A 17,428-nucleotide genomic window follows, 5' to 3' on the forward strand; every position below is an offset into this window, starting at 1 on the left:
GGATCTCTGTCCCGCTCAGATAAGCCACTCCTGTTACTAATTTCTAGCAGAAAGGCAGGAAACGTGACAGTATAGTTTTCCGCTCTCATAAACAAGATGACTGCCAGGGTTTGCCGTCAGTCTCTGCACGCCTCTGGGTCCAGTCCCATGTACAGACAGAGAAAGTGAGCGAAGGAGAAGAGAGTGAGGGAAGTAAGGAAACAGGAAAGAGACGAGGCTGAAAGACAGGAAAACTCATCAGAAGAGAGGAAAGAGAACTCGCAGAGGGGGGGGGGAAGGAGAGACTTTAAAAAGAAAAGCTTAAAACAGAGTATTAAACACTTTTTTTGTCATGGCTGAGAACAACACAAATGTCTTTCTGGACATTCTGCAGTCCTTCGATGCTGGTGAGTTTCCAACTTTCCATCCTCTTCTGTTTGATGTGGTCACTTCGCTTGGTGCTGCTTTGTCTCAGGAATTTCGAGCTTTAATCCCTCCTGAAACTGATGCCTGGCTGCTTTTGAGCAATAATTGATAAAAATCAATAAATTAGACTATACAAAAGAAATCTTTATCATAATATGACAAGTTTACACCAGTGGAACTTTGCATTATTTTCGCTCCAGTTTGTCTAAAAGTCACATTTATACAATATTTTACTGGTGTCTGCTTTTCCCTTTTCTAAATTTGGTGGTAAAATAAAGACTTTTGGCCAAGTCCTTTAAACACTTAGTGGTTTGAAAGGAAACTGCTTTGTTGTTTCTGGGAAAAGTCTGAACTGATTTATCTTATCTGCAGCTTTCTCTCTTTTTTTCTACAGAAGAAGAAGTGAATAAACCTACTCACTAAAACTAGTGAACAGTTAAAACTGCAAAGGGCTAAGTGTAAGACAGATTTAGAAAAATTCTAGCTAAAAAAATATTAGTTAAAAGCGAAATGCAATTTTTTTTCCCCTAAAAGATTAAAGTAACAATAGTAAAAAGCTAAAAGGTTCAAGGTTCTTTATTGTCATTTGCATCACATGTGGTACACAAGAAGGAATGAAATTGTGTACTCAAGGTCCTAGTTACACCCAAAAAATAGCAAAAATATTAAGTATAAAAGAAACAGAAATGATTTAAGATATACACCAAGTTATACGCTAAATGAATGCTAAACAATACACTAAAGATCTAAGATAAACACTAATAATGTAAAATAATATGGTGTATTAAGCAGCAGCCTGAACATGAGTCTGTAATGAGTAGATGGGTGTGAATACAGCAGCATAAAGGCAAGAGATCAGCAGCATGGATAATCAGCAGCGCAGATAAGTGACATATCATCAATTAAAGTGGCATTACAGTGATTTTTCTCTTTTTTTTTCTTCTTACAGTGATTTTCTGGTTATGGATTTATGAGTCTAACAGCTTCCGGGTAGAAGCTGTTCCTAGAAGCTGTTTGTAAAAGTAGCAAAAGGTTATATAATTGCTAATGTAGTAAAATACTAGCCAAAAGCTAAAAGTAGAAAATAATGGGGGGCGGGGCAAAGCATTATTCAACTAGAACAACGCTTTTGAAGAAATTGTAAATAAAGTTAAATGTTTTTAAAAGTGTAAAAGTTACAAAAACAAAAAGTCATAGCAACTATTTTATATAACAAGGTTAATGTTTTAATACATAAATTACTAGAATACCATAACCTATGCATAAGTAGTTTTCTGTATTTGCACAATTGGAAGAAGATGTTTATGTATAACAAATGAATGTATATATTTGCATCAATATGTAAATGAAGCCATCGGTGACTTCTTTGGCCTCACCATTAAAGGGGGAAAGAAGAACTAAGAGTGTTTGATGTTTTTATTGTATAGTTGAAGCACAAAGCATAAAATCTCACTTTTTATTTCACAGTTCCTTTAATTATAGCTTTCTGTGTCTCCATTGCTGTGGGTCTGCTCCTGGGGGCCATGGTTTACGTGATCCTGACATGGATGTCTCGACACAGAGCAGGCTCTGCCAGCATCACCCGGCGCCCGCCCCGCACCTCGCACACTTCCTCCCGCAATCGTCCTGGGTTCAATCACAGCAGCAGCTACGATCGCAGGAGCAACAACAGTTTGTTGAGCGCAGCTTTCAGCTTCCACCGCCAGAACTCGTCCCCGGATCACCTTGATGCTGTGGGGCATAAATCCAGCTTCAGGGCCTCCACCTTCCACCCCCTCATCCAGTGCAGCCAGATCGCAAGGGAGGCAGAGCAGGGGAGCCAGACCACGCTGCCTCGTACACCAACTCTGACCATGTCAGCTGGATCAGCTCAAAGTGCTGCCCAGTCACCTGCCACCTCACCAAGACCTGAGTCGTTTTGGGGGAACAACAACCTGAGGGGGTTCAGTGTGACGCAGACCCCACCTCCGGCCTACGAAAGCATCATTAGGGCTTATCAGGAAACGACCACCTGACAGGAGTGTCACATGAATGAGCTCTGACCTAAAAATAGGATGACTATTCTGATTTACAACAATAGAGGGTCAATTCAAAAAACGTTCAATACAAAAACAACTGGACTTTGTAAAGTCCAGTTGTTTTTGTATTTAATGTTTTTTTAATTTATCATGTCCTGGATGACTGAGAATCTTCACCAGCACAAGAGGATCAATGATCCAGTTATCTGATCAACACGTTCACAAGATGAAAAAACATATTTAACTTGTTTTTCTTTCATTATAGCATTCCTTTGACACATGTGAAACTGTCTGGTTACTATGTGAACAGATTTTATCGTTTTGTAATTGTTTAGACTGGACTGACAAAAATATGTAAATGTGTCCTTCAGTTTTATGCAACAACGCACAAAAAATGTTTTATGTGTGGAGTCAAAAAAGGGAGATGTGTGTTAATTTGCAAAACTATGCTGAAGACATGGTTAAACTGATAATGTTAATGTATGTTTGAATTGGGAGACGTGTTATTTACTGAGTCACCTTGTGGAAAATTCTAATAAATATGTTCGTATGAAGAATAACTGCGAGAGGATACTATAAAGGGAACGTGTGATGTAAACAGATTTATGCAGTTTATTATGCTTTTGATGGACTTAACTTAATGCAATGCAATCACAAATCAGATGTTTTACTGAATAGATATGGAGAGCATACGAATGTATAAATAAAGTGGTGCATTTCTTTTAACAAAGACAGCAGGTGTTATGACAAAATACGTATCGTTGCTGGAGGTTGAACTAGTTTTGTTGTAGAGTTTAATTGGAAATGAAGTGGTCTGACAAAAAAGGGTGAACAGTGTCTTTGTCCTAACTTTTTGATTCTTGTAGAAATGTTACATGCTTATTCTATTAAAACAGGTCTTTTTTTTTTACATCATTCTTCTATTTATTTATTTTTTCAGTTTATATGCGTCCTTTTACGATAGTGTGCTGCTGTCATTGTCGTCTACTGTTGCCATCATTCTTTGTTAAAAATAGGTCTCTCTTGTAAATGAGTCCTCGAAGCTCAATGAAACTAACCTGTATAAATAAAGGTTGAATGACTGAATTTAATATATTCACAATATGATAAAAAACCTGTTCATCCATCCATGCATGAATGGATGAACTCCAATCCCCTATGGTCAAGATGTCTTAAATGATGCATAATAAAAAGAACGAAAATGCAACGTAAACAATAGAAAAACTTCCAGTTTAAACATAAAAAAGTTGCATAATTGTATTGGCATTTTATAGCTATTATTTAATATTTGTATATTTAATATTATTTTATGGGTTACTGACAGTACTGTGTTACTTTGGTTTTAAAATCAGTTATTGCAGATTGCTTTACTGTTTGGTGCATTTGTTTTTGAAAAGATAGCACAACATTGTAAAAATATCAATGTAGTTCTTATATATTTTTTAAAGATTGTTTGTATATTTTATAAATGAATCCAAAGTTAATGTCCAGTAAAAAAGAAGAAGAAAGTATCCTAATATTTAAAAGGACTTTCTTGTAAATGAGTCCTCGAGGCTCAATGGGATTTACCTGTTTAAATAAAAGTTGAGAGAGAAAACGCTGCGGCTGCAGTTGATGACGTATTATTTACGAGACGAAGTTGTGTTTACGAACCTTAGCTGCTGCAAGAAGACATCGCAGATTTATGAACGCTGGCTTTTAATTAAAAGGTAATTGTGTAATTTCGTTATTAAAGTTGGCTCCCAAACCTCTGCACATGTTAACTTTGTATGTCAGCTCCTGTTTTACCGTAAATGCGAGCCACAAAAAGTACAATTAATCTTAATTTCACTTCCTCCTGTTTTCAAATATTACTGCGTCGCTTTTGTGTTATTTGCCTTCCTATAACAGAGGCTGTGTTGCGTAAGTGTAAGATTAAAAAGATAAAAGTAAGTAAACTGACATTTAGTTTCTTAGTCGTCAATTTTCTATTTCGAATTAGCAAAGTTAGCTAAGGTTAGCTAGGACAGATGAATGAGTACTGTAGAAAACGACTATCAACAGCTGTGTTGCTGTGTGGCTTGTTTGTTAAGAGATTTGTGGTTTAAGTGATCAAACATTCATGACTTCGTGTTTTTGAATCCTAGCTCACAACGTTTTTTGTTTGTTTCTGGGTGGTCTAATAACAAACTCAGAAAAGAGGTGGAGGATGTCTGTTACAGCTTTACGTTTGATCCACTGTCGAAGGTTGAGCTCAGCTGGGCCTCCTGCTGTGAACAAAGTGCTCCAATGGAAAGCTTTAAGTAAGTTATTACACCTTTTGTTGGCCTGCCTCTGTCAGCAGTCTTGATCAAATAAAAAATAGGACACCGACTCGAAGATCAAAACTTTAAGGAGATCCATTTACAATATTTAAACCTTTACCGTACTAAAAGCAATGCGTTTCTCTGTGAACTGAGGAGAACGGTGTTGTGGTTTGGATGCTGAATGTTGCTTCTTTAAATGTTCTTTTGGGATTTTAATAACACTTAGTGTAGATCTTTGAGCATAGCGGTGATTTCTTTCAAAATCAAACCATTTAAAAGATCCTAGGGCCATTAACTGCAAAAAAAAGGTTGTTTTTCCATCCATCCATTCATTATCTTTTACCCACTTCTTCCATTTTGGGTCACGGGGGTCACTGGTGCCCATGTCCGGCAATCGTGCGAGGGGCGGGGTACACCCTGGACAGGTCGCAAGTCCATCACAGGGTTGTTTTTCAACGCAGGCAAAAAAAGAAGTCCTACGTCCAAACCGAGATTATCATCTTTGATGGTTGTTTTAATTCTTTTCATCAAGCAAAAAGTATTTCAAATATGAAAAAGATAAAGTGGCTCCTACAAATGGTGCATTCAAAGATGTGCAAGTTAAATGCACCACGTCCACTACTGCACCTGCATCCAATTAAAGAGGTTTGTTAATCTGTGTGCTGACTCAGCTGTAATCTTGGTTCCAAATACCAAACTTGTGATTTTCCTACCTGGCAGAGCCATCAGCTAAAAAATAATATTTTTTTGGCTAATGGAAATTTGCTTTGATCATGATTAAGAATTAGTTACTTCATCTATTTTTTTAACGTCCTATTTGAGAGATCGCTAAGGCATAATTAGGAAATTTTGCTCTGACGAAAGCTGCCTGATTTTCTGGAAAGTACAAAAAAGACTGATATTCTATCCACTACAAAAAAGATAGTCTGAGCATTCATCAAAGAACATTTGCTGACAATTTCATAAAAATCTGTAAAAGATTATGCCAGTTTTCATAATGGATGACACTTTTCATTGAACAATGAGGCCAGAATTTAGAATATTAAAACATTGCAACTTTTCTATTTTTAACCCAAATACATGATCTTGGTATCGTTTGGAAGTGTTTTTTTAAGCACTTTTCAGTTGAACTTCTTTGTTTTAAATTTGACCTTTCTTGAAAAGTTTAACACGACAGCATTAATTATTCTAGATTTTGAAAACGTTGCAGCAAGGGTCAAAGGAAAGTTTTACAAGACCGGAGTGAGACCAGCTGCATTGTATGGTCTGGAGACGACCGCAATGACAAAAAGACAGGAGAAAGAACTGGAAGGGGCAGACATGAAGATGTTCAGGTTCTCCTTTAGGACTGACAAGGATGGATAAGATTAAGAATGAGATCATCAGAGGTACAGCACAGGTTGAACAACTGGGAGATAAAGTTAGAGAGGCCAGACTGAGATGGTTTGGACATGTCCAGAGGAGGGACAGTGGGTATATTGGTAGAAGGATGTTCGAAATGCAGCTGCCAGGAAAAAGACAGAGGAAGTCCAAATAGGAGATTTATGGATGCAGTTAGAGAGGACATGGAGGTAGTTGAAATGAGGACAGAGGATGCAGAGGACAGCGTGAGATGGAGGAGGATGACTCGCTGTGGCGACCCCTGAAGAGGAAACAGCTGAAAGCAGAAGGTGCAGTCAAAAGGGACAAACCTTTGACCTGAGCACAGTAACCACCTGTACTTTTTTGGAAGATGCCAAATTTTAGAAATTACAGTAAAATACCAAGAATAGCTTTATGAACAACACAACTGAACTGTTTTATTCTAAGCAGACTGTCCATAACCTTTAGTTCTGCTCATCCTAAACAGACTCATTCAGAAAAGTGGTGAAGTTTTAAATATGGTTTGTTAAAATGCTTTTTGCATTGTATAATTTAAATCTGCATTTGTGGATGTAACGACAAACACTGCTCACTGACAACCTTACAGTGATGTGTAGAGAATCATGTTTTAATGCAGTGCTGGCTGAACTGAAGATAACCAATTATTAGGCATTACTGACTTCTTTATTTAAACATATTTAGATTTACACGTATTGTCAGAATCATGCTGTTTATTTTAGGTTATAAATCAAAAAGCATTTATTTTTCATTATGATGAGAATCATTGTTACATCCTTATACAGTATTTTAGTGCAATGAGCTTCTCTTTTGAAATATTTTTTGTTTGTTTAAGCTGTTTTTATATTCAGTTTAGTTTCTCAATTGTTGTAAGTTAATCATTTGTGAGATATTCCCATTAGGTGTTGTTTTAAAACACAATGAATGTCTGTACTAACATTTGAAATGCTCCACTAACTTTGATTTTCTTTCTCGTGAATTTAGGGAAAGTAGCTAAAGTAACTGGCGCAGTTGTCTTTGGGTAAGTTTTAATATTTAAAAGGCAAATTTTAACACTTCTCAATAACCAGATATAATTCCTGCCATTAATGTTACAATAAAGAATTGCTGTGCTACAATTTATGTATTTACCTCTTTGTAGGGGTTGTCTTTTTATTACTTATGAAATGGTTGCCTTGGATAAGGCTGTGACCGTCGACACAAGTGCAGTCCAGCAGGAGAAATATAAATCTTTCGTTTATCTCAGGGCCACGCCCTCTGCTGAAAATGAAAACTTTGCTTCAGGTAAATCTAACAGTAAGAATGCGTCTCGATTTATTTAAAATGTTTTTTAAAAAAGAACATTTTTAGCTAATTCAATCCACTTGGAGGATATTTGGCAAATATACTCTATATTAATGTATTTCTTATATGTGTACAAAGTCCTACAGTTTTTTTTCCACGTCCAGCTGGTTCGTGGCTTTTGTCTTATTTTTTTGTTGTGTGTTTCCTTCCTCTCCCTACTGTCTTTCCTGTCTGAATCTTTGGGTCACTCTGTTCCATGATCTCCCTTCCACAAATCAAAGCTAACATGTTTTAAGGGAACTGTCACGACAGACTTGTGCTTTAAAGTTTACTCACAATATTTACCTGAATATCATTCCAGTTTTGTAAAAGTTGGTAGCTGTTGCTTCAACTCTGCTTGTGCTGCAGGCCTCACGCACAAAACGAGAAGGGAGCTTCATAAAGCGGCGAGGCGGTTGGTGGAACTATCCTCGAGGCTTTTCCTGCAATCCCTAGATGGTAAGACATTTTTAAGATGCCCTAATAGACTTGCAGATGCTGCACAATTTAACACTGATTGCAGGGTATTGTATAAAGCATGTATAATTTCATGTTGGTTAAAGGAAGCTTAAAAACACATTTTTCAGAAAACCTCTACAATCCAACTTTGTGGTGTGTACATGAGGAACAGGGAAAGGAAACACCTGCCGTACACGTAGACATCCTGTTTTAGATCCTCACATAGTTTCTGCTTTATTGTTCATAACACCCTGTCTCTTAGTTTGTTTTTGCATTGAACACTTATGGCTTTAATTAATTTCCACACATTCTTCTGTGTAACACCTTATACTCAAACTTAGTCTAGTAAAATGTAACTTTTGATCCTTTAGCTGCAAAACTTGCTTCCACAAGGTGTTTGTAAAAAACTAAAGTAGATCATGATAGTTATTAGATTTAGTTTGAATTTAAGATTATTTGTGGAGACTGTTCTGTAGTTCTAAAGTCAATCTGCTATTTTATTCTAAATGTAACGTTTTTTTTTTTTTTGTTTTTTAAGAGCACTTCAGTCGTGTTGATGCAAACCCGCATGAAGTTGCATTATGGGTACTGCTGAAGAGGACCCAATCAGCTGATCGTGACACAAGGCTGCAGGCTGTAAAGGAGCTTGCAGACAATCACCACTGGCATGGTAGAAGTCCACGATCTGTACTCTTTTCAAATTGCTTTACACAAACTAAACTTGTATTAGATTACAGCTTTTATGAATAATCCAGACTACCAGTACCAGACAGCAGCGCAGGTTATCGACCAGCGGACAGCAATAGGCCTGGCCCGAACTCCTCAGGTGGATCTGCGATTCTTCCGACCCCCGCCTACACTGCCGGACATGGAAGATGTATGTTTTAAGAAACAGTACCCCCTGTAAGATACCTGACGTCTGAGTCTTTACCTCACACAGGTATTGCATAGAAGAGGGAAACAATGTTTTTTGTTGTTTTAGGGTTTGTCTGCAGAGGATGGACTACGGCAGCTGCTTGGCTCTCTTCCTTTGTCTGAGGTGGACAAATGTGTTCAGTACTTCACCTCACTGGCGCTCAGGGAGAGCACGCAGTCCATGGCTGCACAAAGGGTAACAATGACAGAGATATGCACACATGTAATTATGGATCACAGGACAGTAAGACACAAACGGTTACCTAAAAGTTAGACAATTCTAGTCCAGTTAATAAAACGTGCCCTCACTGATGTTGCAGGGTGGACTGTGGTGTTTTGGTGGCAATGGGCTGCCTTATGCCCAGAGCCTGACCTCTGTTCCCTCAGAGAAAGTGGAGTCCTTCTGTCTGCAGGCTCTGGTGCAGCACTCAAAGGTAACGATGCATATGAACATAATTTAGTCTGGATATACCAATTTCCTTTTTTTTTAAAACAAATTATTTTGATTGTTGCACATGTTTTTCTTAGTTCATATCTTAGATCTTATTACCGTTTTTCTTATATTTTATTGTTGGATGTAACTGGGACTCTGTGTACATAATTTCGCTCCACCACATGTTTCACATGTGGTGTGAATGACAACAAAGAATCTCTGAATCTGACATTGTGTTTTCCAAATCTGCACATTTCGAATTTTAGCAAAAATTAATTTAAAATCAGAGGATCTGTTTGATTTTGTGGCTTTTTATGGCTGTAGGGATTTTATTTTGTTTTTATTCCCATGCAATTTTAGCTCTCGATTATCTCATGACTGAACTATTTTAATTAGTCGGAATGACTCAAAATGTGGTTTATTTGTAGTTTACCAGAAACACTTCTAAATACTTTGCAGGTACAGAGCCACTGTGACCACATAGTTGCAAATGGAGGTCTGCAGCTCCTTCAGAGGCTTTACCAGCTCAGAAGGGAGTCCCTGAAGATTCAGAGAAACATTGTTTGTATTATAGGAAACCTGGCTCTAGATGAACGGATCCACCAGGCCATAGTCCAATCTGGTAAGTGTGTGCGTGCATGGTGCAGTTTAGTTTTAATTACAGATTATCACATTTCCTGATTATGATTTAGAAAATTCCTGCTTGATTATATTTTTTGTTAGTTTTTGATGTCATTTGTCTTAAGTGAAAACTAAGCAGCACATTATATTTGGTCCAAACATTTTTCTTTCACCTTCAGGCTGGCTGCCTGTCCTGGCTGCGATGATGCAATCTCCTCACGTCATGCAGGCGTCTCATGCCGCTCGAGCTCTGGCCAACCTGGACAGAGAAACCGTGAAGGAGAAATACCAAGATGGCGTCTACATCCTCCACCCACAAACACGTAGCAAGTAGGACAACAGTTACTGTTTTAAAGATTTATTTTACATAAACAAACTTTTCCAACACTTACTTTTGACAATGTGTTTGTTTGCAGTCAGCCAATCAAAGCAGACGTGCTGTTTATCCATGGGATTTTAGGAGCAGCTTTTAAGACATGGAGGCAGAAGGACCGCAATACGGTAGAAAAATCGAAAGATGCTGAAAGCAACGATGACTACACCGAGTGCTGGCCAAAGGTGAGAAATGCTCCTAGTTCTTCTAAATGAAAAGTAAACATTATCTCAATATTCTTTTGTTTGTTCTTGTTTATTGGCAGTCATGGTTGGCAGCTGATTGTCCTAATCTGCGAGTTCTGTCAGTGGAGTATGACAGTCATCTTAGTGACTGGATGGCCAAGTGTCCTGCTGAGAATCAAAGGTGAACACTTAAGTTTCTTCACTTATCCACTTGTGAGTTAGTTTAGATTAAAGTTACATAAATTTTCTTTGCTAATTGAAAAAAACATTTAGTCCAGGGGTATTTTTAATTAGGCCTGCCGCGATAAACAATAAAGCAGTGAATTGCACGATAAATGAAAATTATCAACCTCATTTTCTTTTATCGGCTTTATCGTTTCTTCTCTCTTTGCTAAAAGCAGTTAGTAGCTGAGAAGCTAAGCTACAAGCTAAGCTAACTGGCCGACCTCGGGGGGGGACTCCGTCTTGCCGAAGCGCCAAAATTCACAGTTGAAATCCGTGCCTTTGTGTAAAAAGTTGTTTTTCGCTGCAAAAAGAAGCTGAGAACTTGTTTACTGATTTTTTTTTTTTTTTACTAAAAGTTTTGTGTGAAAAATGCTATGTTAAAGAGCTCAAGCCACACAGAGCGTCCGCCATTTTGAGAAATGAAGAGACAGCCCATGTCATGTCAAGGGGCCTCCCTCCCATTTTTCTTAAAGAGACACGCTGCTCGCTCGCTCACTATCCATCCTTTGGTTCAGTTTTATACTGCCATCCGGTGGTCAAAAAGAGGTACTACACGCAAAATAAATTAACCAACATTTCTTCTTAAATTTGACAATAATTACTAATTATTGTCAAATTTCAAACAAAATTATTGTTTATTGCAATAATTTCTGAGACAATTAATCGCCCAGCAAAAATGGTTATTGTGACAGGTCTATTTTTAATACTTTAAGTGCAAATAAAATGGCCTAACATTCTTTGGAGGAACACATAACATCTGCCACCATTCATGCCAAAGTTTGACTAAGATCATCCAGAAGTTAATAAGGTATTCTGCTAACAGATACTGAAAGTAGCTTGTATAGTTAATGGCACAGTTTTAAAGAAAGATCTTGCCAGTCTGTTGGAGCTCAGAGTTTTGTATGCGTTGGGAATACCTCTCAGATATGAACACACCATATTTAACTCTATATCTGCAGAACTAACTTAGTTAAAGCATTTTATGTTTGATAAGTTCACTTAGCTGTGGCAGCCATCTTTAACGAGGTTGACTCCAAAAGGTGGATGTACAGATGTAGATCCACTGGGTACAATCTGAGAGTTTCATTAAACTCTTTCCAGTGGTTCATGAGATATTTTGTAAATCATGCAGATAAATGAACACACGGACATACAAAAACATTAACGTTTCTTAGCTTCCGTGGTAAATTATGATTACATTTATTACTGGTCCATCTGCTAGGTTTATTATTAGCAATTCGGTTCAATTAAACTGAAGATTATTTGTTTCTTCAGGAAGTCGTTGGCTTACAGAAGTCGAGAGCTGCTCAATAAGTTAAAGCTGGCAGGAGTTGGAGAAAGGCCCGTTGTTTGGGTAGCTCACAGTATGGGAGGTATTCTGTCAACAAAATCTCTTGAGTGCACTTTAAGAACAATTTATTATATTTCACACTTGTGCACTAAGATTGTGTGGTATCTTCTGTTTGATTCTTCTGTCAGGATTGCTTGTGAAGAAGATGCTGCAGGACGCAGCTGACGACCCAGACATGCAGGAGTTGTTAAAGAACACTAAAGGAATAATGTTCTATAGTGTTCCTCATCATGGTACCTTGATGGCAGAGTACTCTGTTAATGTCAGATATCTCCTCTTTCCCTCTATAGAAGTCAAAGAGCTCTGCAAAGGTGAGTGTTGTTTTGCTCTGAGGTTTAAAACTTAGAATTTTTAAATTGACATCTCTCTCTGTTTAAAGACTCACCAGCTCTACATGACTTGAATGAGAGCTTCCTGAACATTGCCAAAGAAAATGAAATCAAAGTTTTGAGCTTCACAGAGACCAGGCCTACAAATATTGGACACATGATCAAGATTTACGTGGTACCAACACAGTCAGCAGGTAAGTAACACTATCATACGGGAAATGAGGCATTCCTGTTTTTGAGCTTCACATTAGCTCAAATAAGCCCTGTAGTTTCTTAACTTTTGCATCATCTCATGTTTTGTTTTAGACCCTGGCATTGGAGAACTTATTCATGTAGATGTTGATCACCTCAACATTTGCAAACCAGAGAAGAAGGACTCGTTTCTCTACAGGCGCAGCCTCCAGTTCATCCAGGAAGCACTCCAAAGCTACATCAGCCAATGACAGAAACTTATGAACACAAAATCCAGCGCTATCACCTGCTGTATGCTTGAAATCTGAGGAACACTGACAACCTTCCACTGACAAAACCCCAAGCTCTATCTTCCACAGTTTAACAATGAGTGATCATAATACAGACTGAATTTTTTCCTGTGATTAAGAAACATGCATCCTGTTTGTTTGTCTCCCTTATGAGTCAGATAACTTACAGATTGGTTGCATTCTTACAAGACACATTTCCAATTGAGCTCAGTTTTAACTTTGCATTTCAGACATTGTAATCTTGCACAAAATGAATATAAATTTACTTAAAGATGTACTCGCGTTTTTTTCCCAAAGGTCCTCTTCTGTAGTTTGGATCAGAGTACACAGTGGGTTAAAATGTTATTTTTATATTATGAATTTTACTCAAATGTCTCTGTTTTGTGCCAAATGAATTTTTTCCACACCTTACACTGGATGGCCCTGAATTAATATAATTAGGTTACTGTATTTATTATTCAGAACTGAAAAATAAAGATTGATTGCAGTACATGCCTGATACTAGCAATGCTGATTGTTGTCAATGAATTTAATAAATAAGTTGAACAGTTTCTTTGGCTTGTATATGCCGTTTTATCTGGTAGTTTTTCAAATTATTGTATATACAGAGCAGTGATGTGCATTTATGCAAATGAGAAAATAAAAAAATTTGTAATACAAGTATTTTAACATATAGTGTGCATATATTTCTGAATACAGTATATAATTTATAGCCATAATTAATATCGACTTATCAAATTATAATAGTGACGTATGTATGGGAACATTTTTGGTATAATTCATCGGTTTGTAACAGAATATAAAAGTAAATATTTATAAACTATAAAGCTTAATGGATTAAAAATGTAACAAAAAAAGGCTACATTTGCTTTCCTGTTCGCGCTGCATGGAAGAAACATTGTCCCTTGTTGCACACCGTAGATTATCAATGCGACAACAGTTAGCATAAGAAGCTGCTTTCCCTGTTAGCATATGTCTGGCTTTCCCTGTCGGATCTGATTAAACTGAAGTAGTTTTTTGCCGTAGTTAGCGTTCAGTTAAACATTTTCAGGTAAGATGGTACCGGTTTTATACTTTAAGTATATGAAAGTGGTTTTGTCATTCTACACTGTTATATTGAGCTAACATAAAAGGCTAACCAGGAAGGATCATTAGAACCAATGAACTAATATTTTCTTACAGTTTATCTTAAAAGACAAAGCGTCGTTGCATTACTGAAATTTGATACTGTACGTTATGAAAATGACGCATTTGATTTCCTGTTTTTCTTCAGTTAATGAGAAGCGATTTACCTCAGCTGGTGAACAACACTACCTGTCAACATGGTGAACGTGCACAAAGGTGTACTTGTTGAATGGTAAGTAAGCTTCGAAATAAGGTGTTTCCATTGATAAACTACCATCACTGGAGTGCTTGTTTCATTTTTTTAAAGTCTTTCTGTATTTCCCTACTCTGCTCCTTGGACCAGTGATCCTGCCATGAAGCAGTTCCTCCTCCACCTTGATGAAACCATGGCTCTGGGAAAGAAGTTCATCATTAAGGACCTTGACGACACACACATTTTCATCCTGGCGGAGGTGGTTCAGACTCTGCAGGAGAGAGTTGGAGAGTTAATGGACCAAAATTCATTCCCCATCACACAAAAATAACTTCAACTTTTTCTAAGAACTTACTCTTTTTGGACTGCTTAGAAACCTTAGGAATTAAAGACATGCTTTACTACCGATACTTGGTATTTTATGTCTTTTATTTTAAAATTCTTATTACTTACGAGTACTAAAAGTTTATCTTTGCCACAATATTGATTCATCCATCCATTGTATTCACTAGCTGTACTATCCAGGGTTGCGGGGTAGCTATGTAGAGGTAAATTAGTCAAACAAAAAAAAATTCACATAAAATCGTACAAGATTTGAATGCGTACAAGGTTGGTGACAAACTGGGACATCCGAGTCTTACAAAGTAACTTAAGTCACATGCACGGGCAGGCAAGTGTGAATTGTGTACATAAAAAAAAAACATTTTTATGCATTTGTGAATTGCTGTTATACAATTGAATGTTGTATACATTTGTGAATACTTCTGAGACTAATTTATCTCCATGGAGCTGGAGTCTATGGCCAACCATCCACATTTTCATTCACACTATCAATATATTTGCTTCTAAAATTCAGTAACATGGTTAGAATTTGTAGCAACTTACTGTAATATTAGTGTACTGACTTACAGTTACTAATGTTCATGCATAAAATTGGGGATTGCACTCCCAGATAGTTGCATATATTGTACACCTGTTTTTTTAATTTACTGTCATATATAACAGTAATATGTTTGTATATATACAAACATATTTGTAAATTAGTTTTATTGGTATTTTACTTTGAGCACAATGTGCAATGTTGCCAGGTGTCTGAATGACTGCAGAACACAGCTGAAACAGATTTAGATACAATGTTAAGACTTTCAACAAACCGGAAGTAGAGATGAAACTATGTAGACCACAATGCATTGTAAAATAGTGAATTTGAGCATGCGCGTTACTCATAACACATGTACATGCATAGACATGTCTGTACGTGCATGTGTTCCCTTGCGTGAATCTACAGTACTGTACCGTATGCAGGTATTTGTTTACACATATGTACTCTGTTTCCCTCTAGTGTTTACTTTTTAAATTGCACAATAACTGACTAAGGCGCTTGGTTTGCATTACATTTAAATTCATTCGCGGGGGAAAAACCTTATAAAATATATTAGAACCATAACGGGGTGCACTCATTTTTTTTAAAGTTATGTCATCAACAGTAAAACCATCGATTCGTGTTTGTTGGAATGCTTCATTTCCGGTGTTCAAAATAAAATGTCTCGATTATTAAAAAAAAAAAAAAAAAAAACTTAAATTCTGTAGTTGAAAAAGTTTCTTTGCTTTGAGTTTGAAAAGATTCCCGGATGAAAAACAAAATGTCTTATATACACCAGAAAATAAGTTACTTTATTTTTCCAATCTTAAATTCCAAAAATGAAGTAGCTGAAGGGCCACTATCAAACACTCCATGGCATGGATGAAAAATTTCCTAATTTGTTCAACTGTCTCAATCGAAAACATTTATCGGTTAATCCTCAGCATAATTAATATTTGACGACTTTGAGATATTTTTTTAAGATACTATTATTCTGAAAGATTAAAGGAAGTAACATTTAAGGCTACCGCTTTAATTGACAAGCAGCGACCATGGACGACTATCTGGCAGAAGAGGAGGTTGGTTTTGATCCTTGAAACTTGTCATTCCACGAGTGTTTTGCCCATATCAATTAAACATCAACGTGATATTTTGATGTTTTTGAAGCGTTTTAAGTTTGTAAAGGTCGTTACAGACGCCGAGTTCATCTTAGCAACTGCGTCGGCTGGCTAGCTTAAATGCACTTTATTTTTTTTCCTAGCAGACCACGTTTGTCGTCGAAGAAGTGAGCAGAATCATAAAAGATGTAAGAAAAGCATTAATTCTTGTGTGTGTGTGTTTACGTTATTTACAATTTCATGGGTTTTTGTTCGTTCTGTTAAAATTTGTTTAGCTATGAACGGTTGCTAAGGACGCCATAACGGTTGCTAGGCACCGTTTAGTCGGAGCCTTGTGTTTTGTTGGGCTTAAACAATAAACGTTGATTTAACGCGGTTTAATTCAAGTTTGTTGTATTGTTGTGTATGTGTGTAGTCAGTAGAAACAACCATAGGAGGAAATGCTTACCAACACAACAGAGTGAATCAATGGACAAACAGTGTAGTGGAGCACTGCCTCAGTCAACTCAGCAAACTGGGGAAACCCTTCAAATACATTGGTATGAGGACTGCTGACCCAGTATCAATACGAGGCATTTTCTTGTATTTATACAATAGTAACATTATTTTCCCCTCCCTTTAGTTACTTGCATCATTATGCAGAAAAATGGAGCAGGACTGCAGACAGCCAGTACATGCTTCTGGGACAACACTACTGATGGTATGCTAAGAAAACACTTAACACTTTTGGATATAGTTTTTGTGTGAGGATGAGCTAGCTTTAAAAATAACATTTTCAGTAACTTAAAAAATTGTAAAAGTAGCAAATATTGCTACTTTCTTCAACTAAAACTGACTATTTTATCCAACAGCTACCTGTGCAGTGACATGGCAGAACAAGTCCATGTACTGCATCGTCAACGTGTTTGGTTTGGCCATCTGAAAACACGACATCCAGTCTGAAATCTGTATATTTTTCTTTTTATATACAGTATAATAGTGTTACCTTGTTAAACATTTAGGTTTGATTTCAATGTTTAGTGTTAAGTGCAACTGATCGCAACAATACTATGCCATATCTACTTTGCTTTATTTACACGTCACATTACACCGCCACATGTACAGCCTTTAACTCACAGAGAAACAGCATTTCAAAAGAACGTATTTTGAACACCTTAAACATAAACTAGTCACACTTACATTTACATATTAGAATCATTTAAAATGAAAAGTAAAGACAAGGCACCATCCTGATTAAAACACTTCTGTTTACAACAAAAACACATTTGTTTTGGCTGTTTTTGTCCACAAGCTCCTGACTTGGAAAAGAAAGCAAGTAAAAGTGGCAAACTTAAAAAAGTTATTAT

General features: G+C 36.9%; 4 protein-coding genes across 4 annotated transcripts; all 4 read left to right on the top strand.

Moving 5' to 3' along the window:
• The first annotated feature begins 331 nt into the window (after positions 1–331).
• myct1a (myc target 1a) lies at positions 332–2,420 on the top strand. The gene is made up of 2 exons (XM_037685489.1): positions 332–386; positions 1,873–2,420. Exons 1-2 carry the CDS (start codon positions 332–334, stop codon positions 2,418–2,420), a joined length of 603 nt encoding a protein of 200 aa, XP_037541417.1.
• Positions 2,421–4,038: 1,618 nt separating this feature from the next.
• serac1 (serine active site containing 1) lies at positions 4,039–12,847 on the top strand. The gene is made up of 17 exons (XM_037685491.1): positions 4,039–4,132; positions 4,598–4,705; positions 7,073–7,109; positions 7,230–7,372; positions 7,781–7,870; positions 8,409–8,540; positions 8,626–8,747; positions 8,853–8,981; positions 9,106–9,219; positions 9,678–9,840; positions 10,019–10,169; positions 10,256–10,397; positions 10,478–10,578; positions 11,898–11,995; positions 12,102–12,284; positions 12,353–12,496; positions 12,609–12,847. Exons 2-17 carry the CDS (start codon positions 4,612–4,614, stop codon positions 12,743–12,745), a joined length of 1,980 nt encoding a protein of 659 aa, XP_037541419.1. The 5' UTR covers positions 4,039–4,132; positions 4,598–4,611; the 3' UTR covers positions 12,746–12,847.
• Positions 12,848–13,707: 860 nt separating this feature from the next.
• Positions 13,708–14,512, top strand: gtf2h5 (general transcription factor IIH, polypeptide 5). Its single transcript, XM_037685492.1, has 3 exons — positions 13,708–13,835; positions 14,058–14,141; positions 14,253–14,512. The coding sequence occupies exons 2-3, from the start codon at positions 14,107–14,109 to the stop codon at positions 14,431–14,433; spliced, it is 216 nt and encodes a 71-aa protein (XP_037541420.1). The 5' UTR covers positions 13,708–13,835; positions 14,058–14,106; the 3' UTR covers positions 14,434–14,512.
• A 1,466-nt stretch (positions 14,513–15,978) lies between these two features.
• Positions 15,979–17,305, top strand: dynlt1b (dynein light chain Tctex-type 1b). Its single transcript, XM_037685494.1, has 5 exons — positions 15,979–16,043; positions 16,226–16,270; positions 16,498–16,621; positions 16,705–16,782; positions 16,934–17,305. Exons 1-5 carry the CDS (start codon positions 16,017–16,019, stop codon positions 17,002–17,004), a joined length of 345 nt encoding a protein of 114 aa, XP_037541422.1. The 5' UTR covers positions 15,979–16,016; the 3' UTR covers positions 17,005–17,305.
• Positions 17,306–17,428: the final 123 nt, after the last annotated feature.

The sequence above is a fragment of the Nematolebias whitei genome, chromosome 12, assembly GCF_014905685.2.
Source record: "Nematolebias whitei isolate Nwh7 chromosome 12, NemWhi1, whole genome shotgun sequence".
In the NCBI taxonomy this organism is placed as follows: Eukaryota; Metazoa; Chordata; class Actinopteri; order Cyprinodontiformes; family Rivulidae; genus Nematolebias; species Nematolebias whitei.

Excerpts from the sequence above, each read along its gene's own strand:
- serac1 (XM_037685491.1), top strand. The coding sequence starts at position 4,612 with ATGTCTGTTACAGCTTTACGTTTGATCCACTGTCGAAGGTTGAGCTCA. Across the intron at positions 10,398-10,477 it reads ACACCGAGTGCTGGCCAAAG|TCATGGTTGGCAGCTGATTG; the intron begins GTGAGAAATGCT and ends GTTTATTGGCAG. Across the intron at positions 12,285-12,352 it reads AGTCAAAGAGCTCTGCAAAG|ACTCACCAGCTCTACATGAC; the intron begins GTGAGTGTTGTT and ends CTCTGTTTAAAG.
- myct1a (XM_037685489.1), top strand. The coding sequence starts at position 332 with ATGGCTGAGAACAACACAAATGTCTTTCTGGACATTCTGCAGTCCTTC. Across the intron at positions 387-1,872 it reads TCTGCAGTCCTTCGATGCTG|TTCCTTTAATTATAGCTTTC; the intron begins GTGAGTTTCCAA and ends TTTATTTCACAG.
- gtf2h5 (XM_037685492.1), top strand. The coding sequence starts at position 14,107 with ATGGTGAACGTGCACAAAGGTGTACTTGTTGAATG. Across the intron at positions 14,142-14,252 it reads AAAGGTGTACTTGTTGAATG|TGATCCTGCCATGAAGCAGT; the intron begins GTAAGTAAGCTT and ends TCCTTGGACCAG.
- dynlt1b (XM_037685494.1), top strand. The coding sequence starts at position 16,017 with ATGGACGACTATCTGGCAGAAGAGGAG. Across the intron at positions 16,044-16,225 it reads ACTATCTGGCAGAAGAGGAG|CAGACCACGTTTGTCGTCGA; the intron begins GTTGGTTTTGAT and ends TTTTTTTCCTAG. Across the intron at positions 16,783-16,933 it reads CTGGGACAACACTACTGATG|CTACCTGTGCAGTGACATGG; the intron begins GTATGCTAAGAA and ends TTTATCCAACAG.